The sequence below is a fragment of the Polyodon spathula genome, chromosome 15 (assembly GCF_017654505.1).
Source record: "Polyodon spathula isolate WHYD16114869_AA chromosome 15, ASM1765450v1, whole genome shotgun sequence".
Taxonomy (NCBI): Eukaryota; Metazoa; Chordata; class Actinopteri; order Acipenseriformes; family Polyodontidae; genus Polyodon; species Polyodon spathula.
In genome coordinates, this window is record NC_054548.1 from 14,249,381 (window position 1) to 14,266,824 (window position 17,444).

Below are 17,444 nucleotides of genomic sequence, written 5' to 3' on the forward strand. Positions count from 1 at the left end.
GGGCGTAAACCAGTGATCTCACACACCGCAAACAAGCACCTTAACCACTATTCAAAATGCATTCAGAGTCAGAATCCATAGCAGTGCATCACATAACACGACCCGTTACATAAGCAACCTTCATATTAATTAATGTAAAAACAATTTCTTTAAAGCACGCAGCTATGAAAGTAAGATTGACAGAGACAGTCACAATGAATTGAACATCATTTATTACAACAGTTCTATCAGTAGCATTTAGCATTACAGAGCTTCTCACAATGTACATGCTCATTTACACAACGCACTGGCACATTTTCATTTCAGAATGGCTGATTATACAACATTAAGAAAATCAAACATATACTGTGTATTTTACAAACTAAAGACTGACTTTTGACAAGTGAAAATACATATCTGTTTACATTTTAGGGTGACAAAGTTTCAGTGTTATAAAGGATGTAATATAAGGCCTTATACACAAAACTTTGACTTAGAGTTTATAAACATTAGGGTTTTTACGAGTAAAAATGACAATAAACTTTTAACCCTCTCTAAAAAGTGTTTCATCAACTACAAACTTCAAAAATAAAAACTGTCCTTAACAAAACACTGCTTAAAATGTTTGGTTAAGGATTATTTAAGAGATCCCACATAATCTATTACTAACACTTGATATCTGATGTCATTTTAGATAATCTAATATTTGTAATATATTTACTCTAATAAAGTGTTAATACTAGCTTTTAAAATTCCTGACATCCATAACTTTATCCTTATAAAAGTTTAGCATGGTATTTTTGAAGTTTATCATACTTTTTCCAGTTATACTATGCCTTTACCATAGTTTAATTTCTATTAATATGGTTTACCATACCTCACTATTCTTTACAACACGTACCTTAAGCTTTTACTATGGTAAAATCTTACAAAGATACTGTATACATGCAGTAGAATGTACTGTTTTTTTAGTGCTAATGCTACAAATCATTTAAAACAGAATTGATGCATACTTAATACAGATACATTAATTAACAGTTTAACAAGATTATATATATATATATATATATATATATATATATATATATATATATATATATATATATATATATATATCTTTCAAAAGAAAGCAGTAAAATAAGTTTTTTCGCATTTATTCCAAAAAACGTTGTCAGATCAATGGAAAGGGCTCTAATTACTTTAACATGTTTTTCATTCATCACCTTTATATTTCAACCAGTCTAGGGAAAGGAACCCGAGTTTGCTGTATTTGATTGTGTACTTTAAAACCCAAAACACGCAATTTGACTCCTGCAATAAAGTTTGTGTTAATAACCCTAACAAACACTTGCTCAGGCCGCTGTTATTCGTGATCTGGCGGTGGTTGTCATGGGATATAAACAAAAAGCTCATATTCCAGCAAATAGCATGCAACACATGAGATACCATATGTCCTGGAGGCATATTCCACTCCAATTTGGTGCATATTTTGTTTTAGATTAACCTGCAAACAGCACTTTTTTCTACTACACTCCTTGAATGAAATGAATGAGGTTTGCTGCTGCAAGATGAACACAAAAGCTTTAAAATGATATTCCTATTATTTAAAAAAAAACACACACACACACACACACACAAAAAAAGGTTAAATTAATTATGTGGGATCACTTTCCCTGCCAGGCAACAGCACAGTATGACTGCAACATGAAAGAGGTTAAATGCTGCTGCTTTTACCACAACTATGAAACTAACATTAGTAACACTGGTCTCTAACCATTAATAGGAACTTTACAACACAATCTATCTACAGTAGTAATGAGTAAACACTGGACATACAAGCAATACATGTACAAACTGAAGACTGCATCCAGCATGTTATGTGCCACTCACTGGGACCCAAAAGAAACTGAACCTGCAGAAACGAAATCCATGTGGCCACTCAGTCATGGGTAAAACGTTGTAAAGCAGACACACATTGGTTTTGTGTGTTCCTCAGTGTTTCTTACAATGCTTAAACGCTTGCCTGTGTAATGGGCAGGGCTGTATGATGCACTGCCGTCACGGATTCTGTCCCAGCACTGTGGTGAAGACGCTTGCTTGTGGTGTGCGGAGGTCGTCGGTTTGGACCCAGACTCCACCCTGTTACTCAGGTTGGCTCAGGGTTTGATTAGATCAGCCTTTACACCTGCTTGTATAAACCACAGCTGAATTCTGAGCATTTTACAACATACCAGGGAATCCAGGTGAATAGCATTATCAAATTATTTTAAAGGTAATCTAAAAAAAGATACAAGATAGATAAAGATAGATCAAACACCTTTCTTAGAAATCTACTAAATTAAAGCAAACGGCAGTTGCTATACTGACTTTCGTCCCTAGGCCTGCTATATGGACCAACAATAAAACAAAAAATGAATTGACACGCAATAGGTCACGCAAGTCCTGATATAGTAAATAAACATATACAAAAGAGGCCACTGAGATTTTATATCTAACAAACTCAACAAAAAGGTTCAGTGAATCCAACATTCACTTTTACTTCGCTTTTCACTAGTATCTTGTCAGGTAACAACTTTTAAAATCCGCTGAAACATTTTGTATTTCTTGGCATTTCTTCTCATCCCATAAGACAAAGTAACTGCAACATGCCTGGAACAGTCCAATGTAACCACAGTGAAATAAAGCTGCTGTCAGTTCTACGTAAAGGGCAGCAGGGTTCAATTCAATACTAAATTCTAGAGTCACAGTCATACTGGCTTGAAAAAAAACTTGAACGAGATGCTTTGGAAGGTATGTACCCTAATGGAAAGGCAGAAGACGACCAAAAATTTACCTTAAAATAATAATCCAATCTGGCGACTGTTTATATATATTTGTGTTATGTTCTCTGTAGGATGTGTAACTATTATGTACTGTATATAACATGGTGTCTATAAGCATGCAGCGTTTCCTCGTTGGTAGAATGAAGTTACTGCTTGTGAATCTGGTATGTGATTTGCATTGGATTACAGTTGGCAAGTTTATGTGAATATAGGTTTTTAAGTGAGAATTCAAAAAGTTTGGCTTGTAAAGTCATCTTCTTCTGCTTAACTGTAAAGCTGGTGCTTGTGCTGTGTTCAGCTGATTTTGCAATTGTAGTTTACTGTAAACCCACCTGTCCACATGATTCATTTTCATTCTGTTCAACAACCAACAATAACCTAAGAAGCAATCAATGCACTGTAACCCTTTCACTCCATATCACACCCTGTTAAATCACATGTTTACTTATTAGTCAGTGCATAGTCACATTAGGCAACAGAACAGGGTTGCAGATGCATCTGTGCTTATTATGTCTTACCAATACACACCGGTGATGGGGTTTATATAAAAGGGTTTATAAAGGTGTATAGTGTATGGTATATAATCCTAAACAGTACATCGATGGATATGTCTGCAATATATACCGTTTGGGTGAACGCTGTAAAAAAACTACCAGAGACAAGCACACACAAGATCTTCTCAAAGCTGGGCTTGTACAGTATTGCAAGAAACGCTGGAAATGAAAAGGAAAGGTTTGAAGTCTGCGAGTGTTTTCAAGGCTTGCGTTTCCCCATGCTCGATCTTAACATCAGTGTGCTCTCCACGCAGGCTTCGGGCTGGTCAAGCATGCGTTGCCATAGTCGCTGCTCCTCCCCTTGGGAGTCCATCCAATCCACTTCATTCCCGTAGCTCAACCCTGCCAAGCAGATAAAAATAGCCTTAAGCAATACAAATGACTGTTTTCATTACTGTAGATAGCTTTCTCAAAGTGAGGAAGAAGGGACTGTAACAATCAACACAGCTGATGCTTGAGTTACCCTGAATCCTACGATGTGACTACGCAGAGGTAAAACTCTGCACAACCCTAATCCATTCTACAACCCTTACTCAAGTAGATGGCCAGTAGTTAATTTTCGTGGTCTTCTTTGGTCTTTTTAGCTTGCTGGAAGCTTAATCTTCCACTGTTGTAAAGTTTTCAATCACAAATCCACAAATGGTAGGATACTAGTGGAAAATTATATAAGATCTAGTATTTTTAATCAGTTTAGTATTTTAATACACTTTTATTAATCATTTTAATAGTCTAATTCTTACTTGCTGAGAACTGAACTTTGTATGCATGTATTGCGCTGAGAACTTCCTATGAATGGCTGTAGAAGAGAGGCTGGCAGCTTTTCTAGGTAATGTAATATATTGAATGTAGGGGTGCACAAATAATCGGTACCCTATCGGCATGGCAACGACATAAGGGAAAAAAACACAATCGGCTATCGGCAGTGTTTGTTATTTTAGCTGATAATATACACCGATATTCATGCTTGAATATCTTCCAGCACAGAATTGAAATAATGACATAAGAACATTGAGACACTAATTTTCCCAGTACTGTGTAAAGTGCCACCAAAAGGCAGTAAATACGTCTCAAAATAGCTGTGTTTGGATTTTTTTTAAATATCTGAAGACAATAGGATAGCGAGTTGTGTACAGAACAGACTTGATGCTACATTCTGATGCTTAAAAAAAGACATTGAATCCTAAATAACATTGATAGTTCAAGTTCTTCTTCTTCTTCTTCTTCTTCTAGAGTACAAATAAGCATCGATGCACGGTTACAAATTCAAGTGTGACTGTATTTTGTAACCAGATATTTTCATGACATCTTTCTGTTTTTGATTAAGTGAACAATTTAAGTTGGGCTGCATTTTTCAGCAGTGTACGACTGAATTAAGAATTTAACGAACATTGTTGTAGTTGACATTGCATAGGCAAATTTTGTTTTCTACTGTAAACAGTACTGTTACAGTACAAGTCGAAGTTATAATATGCAATATTTGACAGCAAGTGGCTATAAAAAAATGCTACATTATATTATATATTTTTTTCTACAGAAGTGTTTTTACTAGTACAAATGCAAAGTGTTATTTTTGTGTGACTATGTTGTGAAACAAATGTATAAATTGCTGACAAGCACATAATATAACACTATGCTATTCTTTGTACAAATTTTCTGTTCGTTTTTGTCATAAATACAAAAAGTAAACTATATCTGTTAATTGTTTAACATTTACAATTATAAAACAGTTTAAATATAGGCCCTATGTCATGACAGTGAAGCTTGGCTACCCACGGGAAACATCCGAACAGAGAAACTCCAGCCGTCCGACTTCCCAAGGATAATGTGTAATATCTATCCTTTTTGACTCTTAATATAGTGTTGCTATTGTATTAGAAGTTAGGTAATACAACTTTTGTTGTTGATTACGATTGTGTTGGTTTCTCATTATTCCTCATACCTTCCAGGCATATTGTTAATAAACACTGGTGAGGTTTGAAATCTTACAGTTATTTGTGAAGATACCTTGAGTATCTTCCAGTTTGGTGAGAAATTGTGCTTCTCACGGGCAGCATGTTTTCATTATGAATTTCTCCCAACAGCTGGGAATGCCATGCTGTTGAATGGGAATGGCCAAAGGGGATATTTCTAGTATGTTTGTTATGCAGTGTTTAGTTGCTTCCATTTTTACCATGATTTATTTGGTGTTCTGCTTGCCTTGCTTGTGAGACACCAAACAGTGCGTCTTACTGTACACAAGGCAATGCTTGCACGACAAATATATAAATCCTGTATAAACTTCACACATATTAATAATCCTGTATGCACACATATTAATAATCCTGTATAAACTTCATTTATATTAATAATCCTGTACAAACTTCATGTATATTAGTATCCTGTATAAACTTCATGTATATTAATATACTGACCAGTGCCGACGTTGAGCCGCACTCCCCCCAGGAAGACGTTGCTGGAGAGGGACTCCTTGTCCCAGACGGTCAGCTCCAGGCACACGTTGTTCAGGTCGCTGGGCTGCAGACCGCTGTAGGTGAAGGTGTGATTCCAGCTGGGGTTCACACTCTTCTTCACCACAGGAGTTTTGTGCTTTGAAGATTTACTGTTGTCTGGCAGCATGTAGCTGGTTTCATAAAACAAATACATTAGTTATACTACTACAACTACTACTAATATAAAGAACAAAGTCAGATTTTAGTATTTAAAAGTGGCAATGAACACACTACTGTTTTATTACTGTTTGCATGCATTAAGAACCACTTTAAATCCTTTCTGAACTCCTTTAATTCTTGCCTTGTGCGATAATGGCAGATTCTTAGACAAATTCGACACATACCGTTCAGAAAGCATTTAGAAATGTTTTGTAAACATATCTGCCCTAAAATGCACTGTATTGTTAAAAACATATTCACCTGCAATTGAAAAAAAAACAAAAAACTTTGAGTAATAATGAAATACGTACTGGTCTGAGTTTCAGTTCAATGAGTCGTATCATTAAACTGAAAGGTGTCCATGTTTAAAAGTGACACACTTACCCTTTCACAAAGGAGTCAGACGTTCCTCCAGACTTCACAGCAGTCAGGTTTTTGGCTTCCTTGATCTGCACTTCCACCATGCCACCTGTCGGCAGCTGGGTGTTCCCTTTCTTTCCTTTCGAGAAACTTTTTTTAGCTGCAGGAAGAGAAAAAAAAAGGATGACAACTTCCAAAAGATAAAAAAAAAATATCTGATTTTGCCAGTGCAGGCCCATCTTGATTTTGCCCGATGTGGTTTGTTGTAGGCAGTGTGTTTATTGAGGGGATTAAAAGTGAAACTTAACCGGCACCTGGTGTGTGTTTAAGATCGAATTTATGTTAATTAGCCATGAGATGTTTCAGAATGCTCTGTACACCAACACAGAAGCGCATGTGTGCAAGTAACTTTTCCTTATGTATCTAATTTATTTTTCTACCATATTAGAAAAGTGTACTAGGTACTGCTTAGTACTATAGCAGAGCTTTTCAAACTCGGTCCTAGGGTCCCCCTGTGGCTGCGGGTTTTCAATTACTTAACTACACACTTAATTGAACTGATAATTTGCTTAATTAGACATTTTTACTTGTTTTCAGCTCTTAAACAGTTCAAGTTACTTATAAAATCTTATGGCTAAAACTTGAAATATGCAACTGTTAAGAACAGAAAACAAGTAAAAATGTCTAATTGAGCACATTATTAGTTCAATTAAGGGTATAGTTAAGTAACTGAGAGCTCGGTTGGAATGAAAACCAGCAGACACTTGGGGGTCCCCAGTACCGAGTTTGAGAAGCCCTGGACTATAGTAAACATGAAGTAATTTTGAATGCCACATTTAAAAGTAATGTTTTTATATCTACACTGAATAGACCAGTATCTTGAAAAGTTCTGTGCACTGTTTATAGGGCAACGCAGTGCATTTTGCCAAGTCCTTTTTTTCATCAGAGATACATCTCATATCACTTTCCTGTAAGTTTCTGGAAAATGTGTGTTTGTACATTCTTAAGGTTGCAGATACCTAACATCCCCAGATAACCCTCACATAATAAACAGTATGTCTTGCAGATTTGTTGTCTTTTCCGATTGATCTCATCATACTTAGCTGATCTCATCATATTTTACTATGTACTGTACACAAGCACCACCCCATCACAATTACCTGAAAAATAGCTAGTACATTACAATAAATAATAAGAACTAAATACATCTTGCATGTTTGTAATCTGCTCTAAATGGTCTCCACTTAAACTAGGCACACTAATCACCACCCCTACAGCAGGGTCATGAATAGATCTGTAGGTACCTCACCTGGGTATGAGTATTGGTTTCGGAGTACGAGTGCGAGTAATGGGCTCTGTGCACACCCCTAACGTTCCGGGGATGCAGTCATGCTTGGGCTGTAAGCAGCTTCCACTGGCTGATGACCAAACAACTTGTTTGCAATGGACTGTTGGGATAGGGGCTCTCAGCCCAATTCTTGAGACACGCTGGAAAGCTGGCTCTGACCAGAGAGGGGATAGGAAGAGGTGCATACCCTGAAATTGCTCCAGTGGCAGCGTGAGGTTTCTTTCAGGTGGAATATACCGCATGGCCACTCTCAGCTCCCCTTTATACTGCAGGACTGCATCTGCCATAGAATCCGCCTGGGAAAAGAAGCAGGAGCTTTTATCACAAAAAAGGACCCAGTAGTTTCTATTATGGTATTAAATCGGTGACTGAAGTACAGTCTTACAGTACAACATGTTTCTTCAGTGGTACTTTATCAGCCAGTGGTTGCAATGACAATGTATTTACTTAGCTAACAACAGCCATGAATCCAGTTTATTATACATACATACAATGCAGATATATATTTAAAAAAAATAACAAGTTAAACAAACAAATGCACCCTGCATAATCTCTGGGGACCCACAATTTGTTATAAATTGCGTCTTATTTGGAACACTACAGCCACTGTATAAACATAGTCCTGTATTCTGCACTGGTGCCCTGACAACAAATGGACAAGTTTCCTACCTTGGGCTGCAGCGCAAACCACTCTTCAGTCTGGTTCTCGAACTCCCAGGACTCGAATGGAATCTCCACCTCCCCTAGGAAGCTGTTATGCCCAAACCTGTCGTAGTGCCAGACTGACAGCTGCAGGGTTCTAGTCTCTAGCTGAGAGTGGCTGATCACATACTGATAAGTGACAAGAAGAAAGATTATTGTTTTATTGGCTTCAACATCCAACTCACTTTGCTTGTAAAGATGCCCTCCGGCCTTCTCTCATGTTGCAGTAACATCATGGCCATTTGTACAGCTATATTAGCAGATTGTCAAGAAACGAGTCATTTAGCATTGCCAGTTTACACCTGGTGCTAAGAATCACTGGGAAGATTCATTCTCTGCTAGCTTGATTTTGCTGTTTTGAGAGTCTATAGGAAATCTCTCTGCGTAGTGTGCTCAATCTGCTCTCAATTTTTGTTTGCTTCCTCTGATACAGAAACTACTGTAGAATGGACCATTTCTATCTAGGCTCTTTGCCAACTAACATTACTGCCACCATGCTGTCATCAACAATTTAATGCAAAGTAAATCAGAAAGGAATGAACTACAAGAGCAGTACTCACTTATAATGAACTGATGTAAATTACAAATGCTATAAAATGAGCAAACGGAATGCTGAAATTCATTTACAGCACTAGGGAATATGCTGTGACCCAACTGGAAATATTGGATTACAGTAGTCTCCGGCTTACTGAACACCCCTCGGGAAGCATGCAAAGTGTTCTTATAAATGTTCTCTAAGATGGAGTTAGCAATCAGACACAATATGAATCAATAAATAAATAAATACGTATTACTTGTCATGATGCACGTACATCAACATATGAAATGAACTGAATAAGTAAAAGAAAAGCAATAGGCAAGTATATGTTAATAAACAACAACAATAAGTAACTGTCAAACTAAATTAACACAGCACCCCTACACATGTTAAATAATGCAGCAGCAATATACAAGACATGCACAATATTTAATAGAATGGTGAAGCAACTCACCAGAACGGAAACCCCAGATTGCTGCGACTTATGTCTGATTCAGGTTTTTTTCAAGAGCTTGAACAATTTCCAACTTTTTGTAGCATGAAAAACACTGTTTGTTTACATGCCATTTTGTAGCGATGTGGTGCACTTGTGGAAATTAGAATAGAAAATGAGGCAATGATGTGGCGGAAAGATATAATAAACTAATCGGTGTGCCTCAAGACATCCTCGTGATGACACGTCATATCTGAAAAAACTGAATAAACCACTTTAATTTAAGTTTGAGGATGAGTTATCAGGTTACAAAACAGTACCATACCTGTTGTGAAGGAATCGCTATAGTTGCCAAGAAGGTGTTCTTTTAAGCAAAGTTTCTATTTCTTTAGGCCAAATGTTCCCTTAGGAGGTGTTCCTATACGCAGAGACTAGTGTATCAGTTAGCCATGACCTTGTGACGATGTCATGACATGTTAGATTTTTAGACTATTCCCGTTAGTGAAGTGAAAGGTAGAGAAAAAAAGAGTTTAAAAAAATGTAAAACACTGATCTGAGACATGAGTAAACACATGATATGCAAGTATTACTACTCTACAATAATATACCACTAATTTATTTGGCCAAATAAAAAAGGCCAATTTTTTAATACTACCAGAAGTCTAACTCCAGTCTTCTATTGACAGCAAAATACCAACACTCTGCTTGTCAAGGTAAGTGAGGTTTACTTGCACTTACAACATATATAAGGTGAAATTGCACAAAAGCTACTGAACAGTATGTTTAAAATGTAAAAACAATAATATAAGAGAAAATTCTGCATGCTAACCTTAAAATTCAGTTCTATTATAAAACGGTTTCCTCCAATTTCAACATGGAGCCACACACTACTCAGCGCAGCACCTCATTAGCACATGAATAAGGTCAAAAGGGATGAAAAAAATATGCGTTTCGGAGAACATAAAATAAACTTACCTGTGAACTTCCAGTGTCACCCTAATTAAAAAGAAATCACATTAAGCCTTCCCCTGGCATTCTAACTCATTGTGATGCAGGGTTCCCTACCTTTAAGGTTTCATTGTAGACTGGATTTGTCGTGTTGGCTTTAAGCTTCGTTTTCCTCTTGCTCTGGCGAGACTTGTCCGGAAGGAGGTACGCCTTCACGTAGCTGCAAATAGAGTAAAATGAATAATAATAAAACAAAATAAAAATAATATCAAAAGACATGTACCAATTCCTGTGGGCAGTATACATATAATAAAATAAAAACAACAAACACACTATTTCCTAGTTAAGCCTTCGGACCTTTTGAATGGGGCCAGATACACCCCAGAACCCCACTGTAGACTTGTGAGTTAATGCCAGTAAATTGTCCTTACGGGTGGGTTTGTTTCTTCTCGTCGGCGATGGCCAGGTTGCGGCACTCTTTCACCAGTACATTCAGAGCCCCGGTTTTGTAGCTATAGGTGATGTTGAGGAGGATTTCTCCACTAATGCTCACATTCCCATAGTCACCTGTCTCGCTGTACACACTCATCATGCTGTTCAGACTCGTCTGAAAGGCAAAAGGAATTGTGATGAATTGTGATCAAGCTGCACAGTTTCTCTGCTCAAAAGGAAAGGCGACCACCTGTTAAAATCATGAAATAAAATTTAAAATGACAATTTCACTCTCCAGGTGAAATGACCAAGAAAGTGCATGTTTATGACATGGAGATAATTTGCTGGCTATAATAACTTAAATAATGAATACCAAAAAAGCATAGTGTAGTGACACATATGACTCTGTAGACACACAAAAAGAAGAACTAATTCAATTACACAAGCAAAAAAAAAAAAAAAAACAAGACAAGAGGGCACAAACACATTTGTGTCTGTGGGGACATCAAAGGTGTGGCAAACGAAAGATTGCTCCAGAGGACTCACAGTTTCACCGTCACAGTCAGGGACATTAAGGTAACTCCACTTTCTCTCCGAACCAGACTGGACAGCCTTGCAGCAAGCGAAGCAGAGGTCAGAAAGGAAGGAAGAAAGCAGAGAGATAGAGATTGGAAAGACAGAACCAGAACAATGATAAGAAAAGCCTCTTGTGCAAGCTGGCTCAGAGCGAACCCCTTTGACCACAGATGTCAACAATGACAGCAAACTGAGTTTCTGTTACACTCTGCTGGCAGAGGTGAGATAGGTCAGAATGTAATAGACACAGCAAGCTGTTGCAGAAGATGATTCTCTTAAATGAGGTGCAAAGGAGCTGATAAACAATGCAGTCACTACTAGTTGTTTTTACAGTACCAGCCCTGTGCAAAAACTATTGTACTGAATTTTTATTACTTCAGTTTTTTATTCACATTTATTATACATTTGTTAGACTCACAGCACAACTGATATTTCTTAATTTTACATTCAGTTTCAGGGAAGTTTTGTATTTAAATGTCTCGGATATTTTTTTTGGGAGGCACCACCAAATACTAAAATCCAAGACCGATTAATTTTTTACGAAAATAAAACATGATTTGTGATTCTTGTATCAAACCATAAAATCCAGTAAGATTTTCTAATAGAGACTGCATCCAGGATTATGTTGTTAAACCTGTTGTCCAGCTCCACGAATCATAATAAAACTATTCTTGATTTGGTCATTTTGGATATATTTTGTGTTTCCAGTTCCCCTTAACCTTCTTCTCCAAACAAGTAAAAGGCAACTTTATTGGGTGGTTGTGTTTTTAATTTCTACCAATGTTGTTGGTTTAACTAAAAGTTAGAAAGGACAACAATATGAGGCAGCCTGGCTGCCTGTCTGGAGGGAAGGTTACTTCTCTGACTGGGTAACCTACTCACCATGTTACTGAGTTCATTCAGCATGGAAATAAACGGTAGCACTGCAATATATGTTCAGCTTTAAATTAAAGTGGTTTAAAAAACAGGACTTGTGAAAGGAAGACAGTTACATATTCTTGGAAAAAATAACACAAAATACGCAGTAAACAGATTTTCTATGGAAGATTTGCGTTCTCATTTTATGAGATCTAATGATGAAGAGCCTACCCCGAGGGGATTAGGGTTACAATCAGTTCTGTGAATTTGCATGACTAAAAGCCGAGCTTATGGGGCATTGTACACTTACAGCATCAGGTATGCATTGGGACATTGTGCTGACAGTTATTTATTTTATTTTATTTTATTATTATTATTTTTTTTAATTTAGTAGTCACCAATTAGTTTTTTGTTATTTTCTCTCCAATTTAGTAGTGTCCAATTATTTTGTTTAGCTCAGCTCACCGCTACCATCCCTGGGACAAAGAGGAACATACGCTGTCCTCCGAATCGTGTGCCGTATGCTGCACGCTTATTTACACACTGCACACTCACCATGCAGCCATGGGCAGCTTACAGGCAAGTCTGCAGGCACCCGAGGACATCCTGGCTGACCTAACCCTCTCTCTCCCCCCCCGGGTGGCGCTCGGCCAATTGCGCACTGCCCCCTGGGAGATCCCGTCCTCAGTCAGCAAAGGAATAGCCTGGACTCGAACCACTGACGTCCACAGTTACAGTTGTTTAACATCATGAAGAAGACACTTATTTGAAAGTAGTATTGATTAAGCAGCTCAATAATATATATTTATAATGGTCCCTTTTACAGCATATCTGTCTTTGTCTATATTTACACTTCTTTATTCCCTGCATTAAAACATAAGAACATTGATCACAAGGATTTATCAGAAGCAACATATATTGGCTCTGTATACTCACTTCTCACTTAAGAATGAGCTGTTTCCAATGTTTAAATCCTAATGTAATCAATTCAGAGCACAGTGCATGCTGTTTTTCAGATTGGAGGCTTTTTATTGCTGTTGGTTGGTTCTGGTTATAAAAGCATGGCAAAGTTAGGAGGCTAACCATAGTTTCTTACTACATAGCAATACTTCATTGAAAATTTCTAATATATGGCTTGAGGTATAGGAAACGTTTATGTACAGAACAGTACATCAAGGCTGTAGCTCATGCTAAACAAACAACTTTATGGAATGTCTGAGGTGAAAATAAAAGAAACTAGGCAAGGTAGACAAAGGTTTTGGCTAAAGCTTTAATTATTCTTTCTTTACAGTTGTACCTCAGAATTTAAGATTGTGTGTTTAAAGGTATGGATTATCTACAGCACTATGATTCCATTTATGGTAATGGATTTATTCATGTGAGGTTTTTTTTTTAATTTTGCAAACAAACTTTCCAACACAAAGCCAATAGACTGGCTGTGTTAAGTGTAAGCTTGCTTTATTAGTGCAATTTAATATTACATCCAACAAGAAGCTCTGCTGTAATACCGTGCTTTCCAATTTCAAAAGTTCTGTTCAGTCCCCTGATTGGCTGACTACCATGTGTCTATCCAAGCCCAATAATTGTGCATCCATTGTGTGTGTGTCCACCTACAGCCAATAATATTAGTGCTTACATTGCTGTAACACGAACAATGAAGACACAAAGACAGCAGCGCAAAAATCAATCTGCGATCAATTTGACTTTTTAATAAAAAGGAAAACATTTTTTTCCTCATTTGATAGACACTTTGAAACCCCACATTCATGACCTGCCTTTTGAGGTGCACTGGTACTGTAAAGAAATACAAACACTCCATTTGTTCTTCGTTTGAACTAAAGATATTACCGTGGACAGTCCACCTATCAAACTGCCTCTGCTTGAAGGTGGGTTTAATGCCATCATCCTATCAAGGTCATCTTCCTCCTAAAAATACAAAACACGAGAGGCATGGTGTGTTAGCAGTCAGATACAGTCAGGCAGTCTGGCAAGAGACATCACAGCCTCACCTTGTTACTCTGCCAGTGCACCTAATTCCCACCTTGAACACCTGTCATTCTGTATCTTTGTGCTTGTTTTGTAATGTGGGCTAATGTTTACTGGAGTCATATAATGTTTTTTTGGAGTCCTATTTCAAACACTGTAAATATATAGTACTCTTTCCACTGGTGCTAATAAAAACAGTAACACAGTTGAATGTGTAATAATAAGAAACAATGAACAAGTCATTCTAAAATGAATGAAACAAGGAATCTAAAATGTAAACATTCAAGTTTTGCAAACAGGGGTTACATATGATAGAAAGTTTGATTTGCAGCAGCTGGAAAGCAAGACCTACGTAGATAATGTAACCGCTCCTTTGAGAACAGCCTTTAAAGGCCCCAGGGATGCTGACTGGTGAATATGAGGCAACACATGATTTGGAAAACAAATGTTGTTTTCTTGCAAAAGTATAACCCTTCTTTTTCTGTAACACATCAGTTTGCTCAAGGGAGATAAACCGGGTGCATGCAAAAAGGTCAAGCACTAATTGAAGCCAACCTGAGATGCATTTTTCTATAACAGGAAGGGGAAGAAACTGAAATAGATGTTTGTTTTTTGTATTAGGAAATACTGTATATTGAGGTGTTTAGATTGATGACAGCTAGTATGACATTCATATCAATGTTTTGAGGCATGTCCTGTTGACAATAAAATAAACTACTCACAGGTTCTTTCAATATACTTTCAAAATGTAATTGAGACCTAGTGTTATTCATTGTAAAACTGAGTGAATCAATAATTATTTAAAAACCTGATTATGATGTTTTTTAGTTTGAGATAAAGGTATTCTAAAGAAAGGTTCCATTATTGAGCTTCAGGTGCTGCATTTCCTATTGGGTAGCCTTATTAAAGCATATTGAATGTGGGGGCTCCCGTGGCACATCTGGTAAAGGTGCTCCGCGTGGAGTGCAGGATATGCCCTATAGCCTGGAGTTTGACACTTCAAGTCCAGGCTATTCCACCACCGACCCTGGATGAGAGCTCCCAAGGGGAGGTGCACAATTGGCCGAGCGTCGCCCGGGTGGGGGAGGGCTTAGGTCGGCCACAGTGTCCTCAGCTCACAGCGCACCAGCGGGCTTGCCTGTAAGCTGCCCAGAGCTACATTGTCCTCCGACACTGTAGCTCTGAGGTGGCTGCATGGTGGGCCTGCAGATCGAAAGGAAGCAGTCGGCTGATGGAACACACTTAGGAGGACAAGGTGTGCTTGTCGTCACCCCTCCTGAGTCAGCGCATGAGTGGTAGCGATGAGCTGAGCCTAAAATTATTTGCTATTTCAAATTGGGACAGAAATGAGGTAAAAATCAATTGGTGGCTTCTAAATTTAAAAAAAAATAACATATTGAATGCTAGCAATTACTCACACATCAACCATAAAAAACCCTGTGAGGAAAAGATTTTTGATTTGCAAATTGACTGTGCATCACAAGTAAGTCACAAATAATGGAGTGACTTCAAAAAGCATGGCAACTGAAGAGCATTTAACAACACATTAAATAAAACACTTTCTTTGGTTTGATAAAGATGTTGTCTTAATATATTTACTGTATGTATTTTACCCCTAGTAATTACAGTATGAAGGACACTGCAATTAAAGGTAATCATCCAAACAGTAGCCAGAACTCTAGGCATTCAAGCTGCACAGGAAAACGGTATAGAGCCATTTCAAAAGCAATTCTCAACACACAGGCATAAGGAAGCAGTGTCACCCCTTACCAAGCTGTCATTGAGATCGTCTGGCACTGACTTACTCCTCATGCTTATGGAGTCCTCATTCATCTCTCCATAAGGTCCGCTAATATCCAACTCAGACCTGCTGCGATCTGTGACAATGAGAAAAAATGAACAAGGCATGGTTATATATGCTGAGATGGACATTATATATATATATATATATATATATACACACACACACACACACACACACACACCACTGAAGGTATTAGTGAATGGCAGTTCACTTCTCTTAAGTCTTACATGAAAGTATGAAATAATCAGCCAACCTCAAGCCAATATCTGCAGTGAACCAAGACTGCCCGCATTATTAACAAAGACACTCTGAGAGACAGTAGAATGATCAGATTAGACAGTTTAGTACAGCATCGCATATCCAACCCCCTGCAGACTAGAGTACAGGCGGATATGTAAAAGAGTCGGATTCACGAACATACATAGAAAAAGCATTTACACATCCATAAATAGGTTAGTGAACAAAAACAACCCCCAGACTGCTTTCAACATGGGGAAACTTTTGCTTTAAAAGTAAGCAAACGTAAACTAGATTAATTAGGCTACAAATACATAGTGTTGCTATGCTGTTTTCTATAAGCCATCTCCACGTAAAGCTTTAAAAAACAAACAAACAAACAAACAAACAAAACGGTCAATGTACAGTAACCTTCTTGATATTGGCAACATTCGATAAGCAGCTCAGTTTGAATATTACTTCAGCTATTTTAAACAAACGGACGGTAAGCATTTGCGTTTATGAAGCGTGCTTTGTTTAATTCAAATGCATTTACAAGCTACAACAACACTCTGTCAACATCTCAAAGCATGCGCTCCATCATATAAACACATTGCACCAAAAAAAAAAAAAAGCTTTCTCGACTGGTGTATTGAAATGTCACTACTACACGCAGCTGACTGACACACGCACACAGCCCGCCTCTCTTAAAGCGGAACGCACAAAAAGGCTGATTTGCTATAACGCTTTCTTTCTCTTTCCATCGCGGAAGCTGCATTTGCTGCCAATGCTATTGCTCTAACAGCCTCCTTTTAATATTTATTTATTTAGCGAGGTGGTTAAATAATCTAGGCGGTTATATGACGGTCAGATATGCGACGTTCCACGGTAGTAATCCTAGTATTAATATTAAAGTATAGGGTAGTGCTCGGACCCGGTGGTAATGAGCCATATCCTGTACCTGCGGAAATAGCTATTGAAGGCGCTGCACATGATTTCCTGTGGTTTCTACTGGACTTGTTGTCTGTGAAGCTTTCACTGCAATGAAAACTGGCCACACTCTCTGCGCCATCACCCTGGAAGAAAAAAGAAAATGAATGCATCAGCATCACCATCCTCATCATCATCATCATCACGCTCATCATCACTGATTATTTCTAATGATCTGACGATCAGTAGTCATAGGCCCTTATTCTCTAATTGCCTTTGGCTTATTCTCTAATCGTCTTCGACAGTGAAA

General features: G+C 37.8%; 1 protein-coding gene across 2 annotated transcripts in view; it reads right to left on the reverse strand.

Moving 5' to 3' along the window:
• Nucleotides 1-3,335: 3,335 nt before the first annotated feature.
• Nucleotides 3,336-17,444, reverse strand: part of LOC121327872 (synaptotagmin-like protein 5) — a 73,587-nt gene continuing 59,478 nt past the window's right edge. For both annotated transcript variants that reach the window (XM_041272165.1, XM_041272164.1), the window contains exons 8-17: nucleotides 17,166-17,280; nucleotides 15,955-16,061; nucleotides 14,047-14,124; nucleotides 10,764-10,939; nucleotides 10,450-10,552; nucleotides 8,381-8,542; nucleotides 7,899-8,007; nucleotides 6,388-6,523; nucleotides 5,767-5,975; nucleotides 3,336-3,697 (exon numbers count right to left, since the gene is read on the reverse strand). In XM_041272165.1, coding sequence (XP_041128099.1) covers nucleotides 3,555-3,697; nucleotides 5,767-5,975; nucleotides 6,388-6,523; nucleotides 7,899-8,007; nucleotides 8,381-8,542; nucleotides 10,450-10,552; nucleotides 10,764-10,939; nucleotides 14,047-14,124; nucleotides 15,955-16,061; nucleotides 17,166-17,280 — 1,338 coding nt within the window. In that variant the 3' untranslated portion in view covers nucleotides 3,336-3,554. The remainder of the gene's footprint in view (nucleotides 3,698-5,766; nucleotides 5,976-6,387; nucleotides 6,524-7,898; nucleotides 8,008-8,380; nucleotides 8,543-10,449; nucleotides 10,553-10,763; nucleotides 10,940-14,046; nucleotides 14,125-15,954; nucleotides 16,062-17,165; nucleotides 17,281-17,444) is intronic.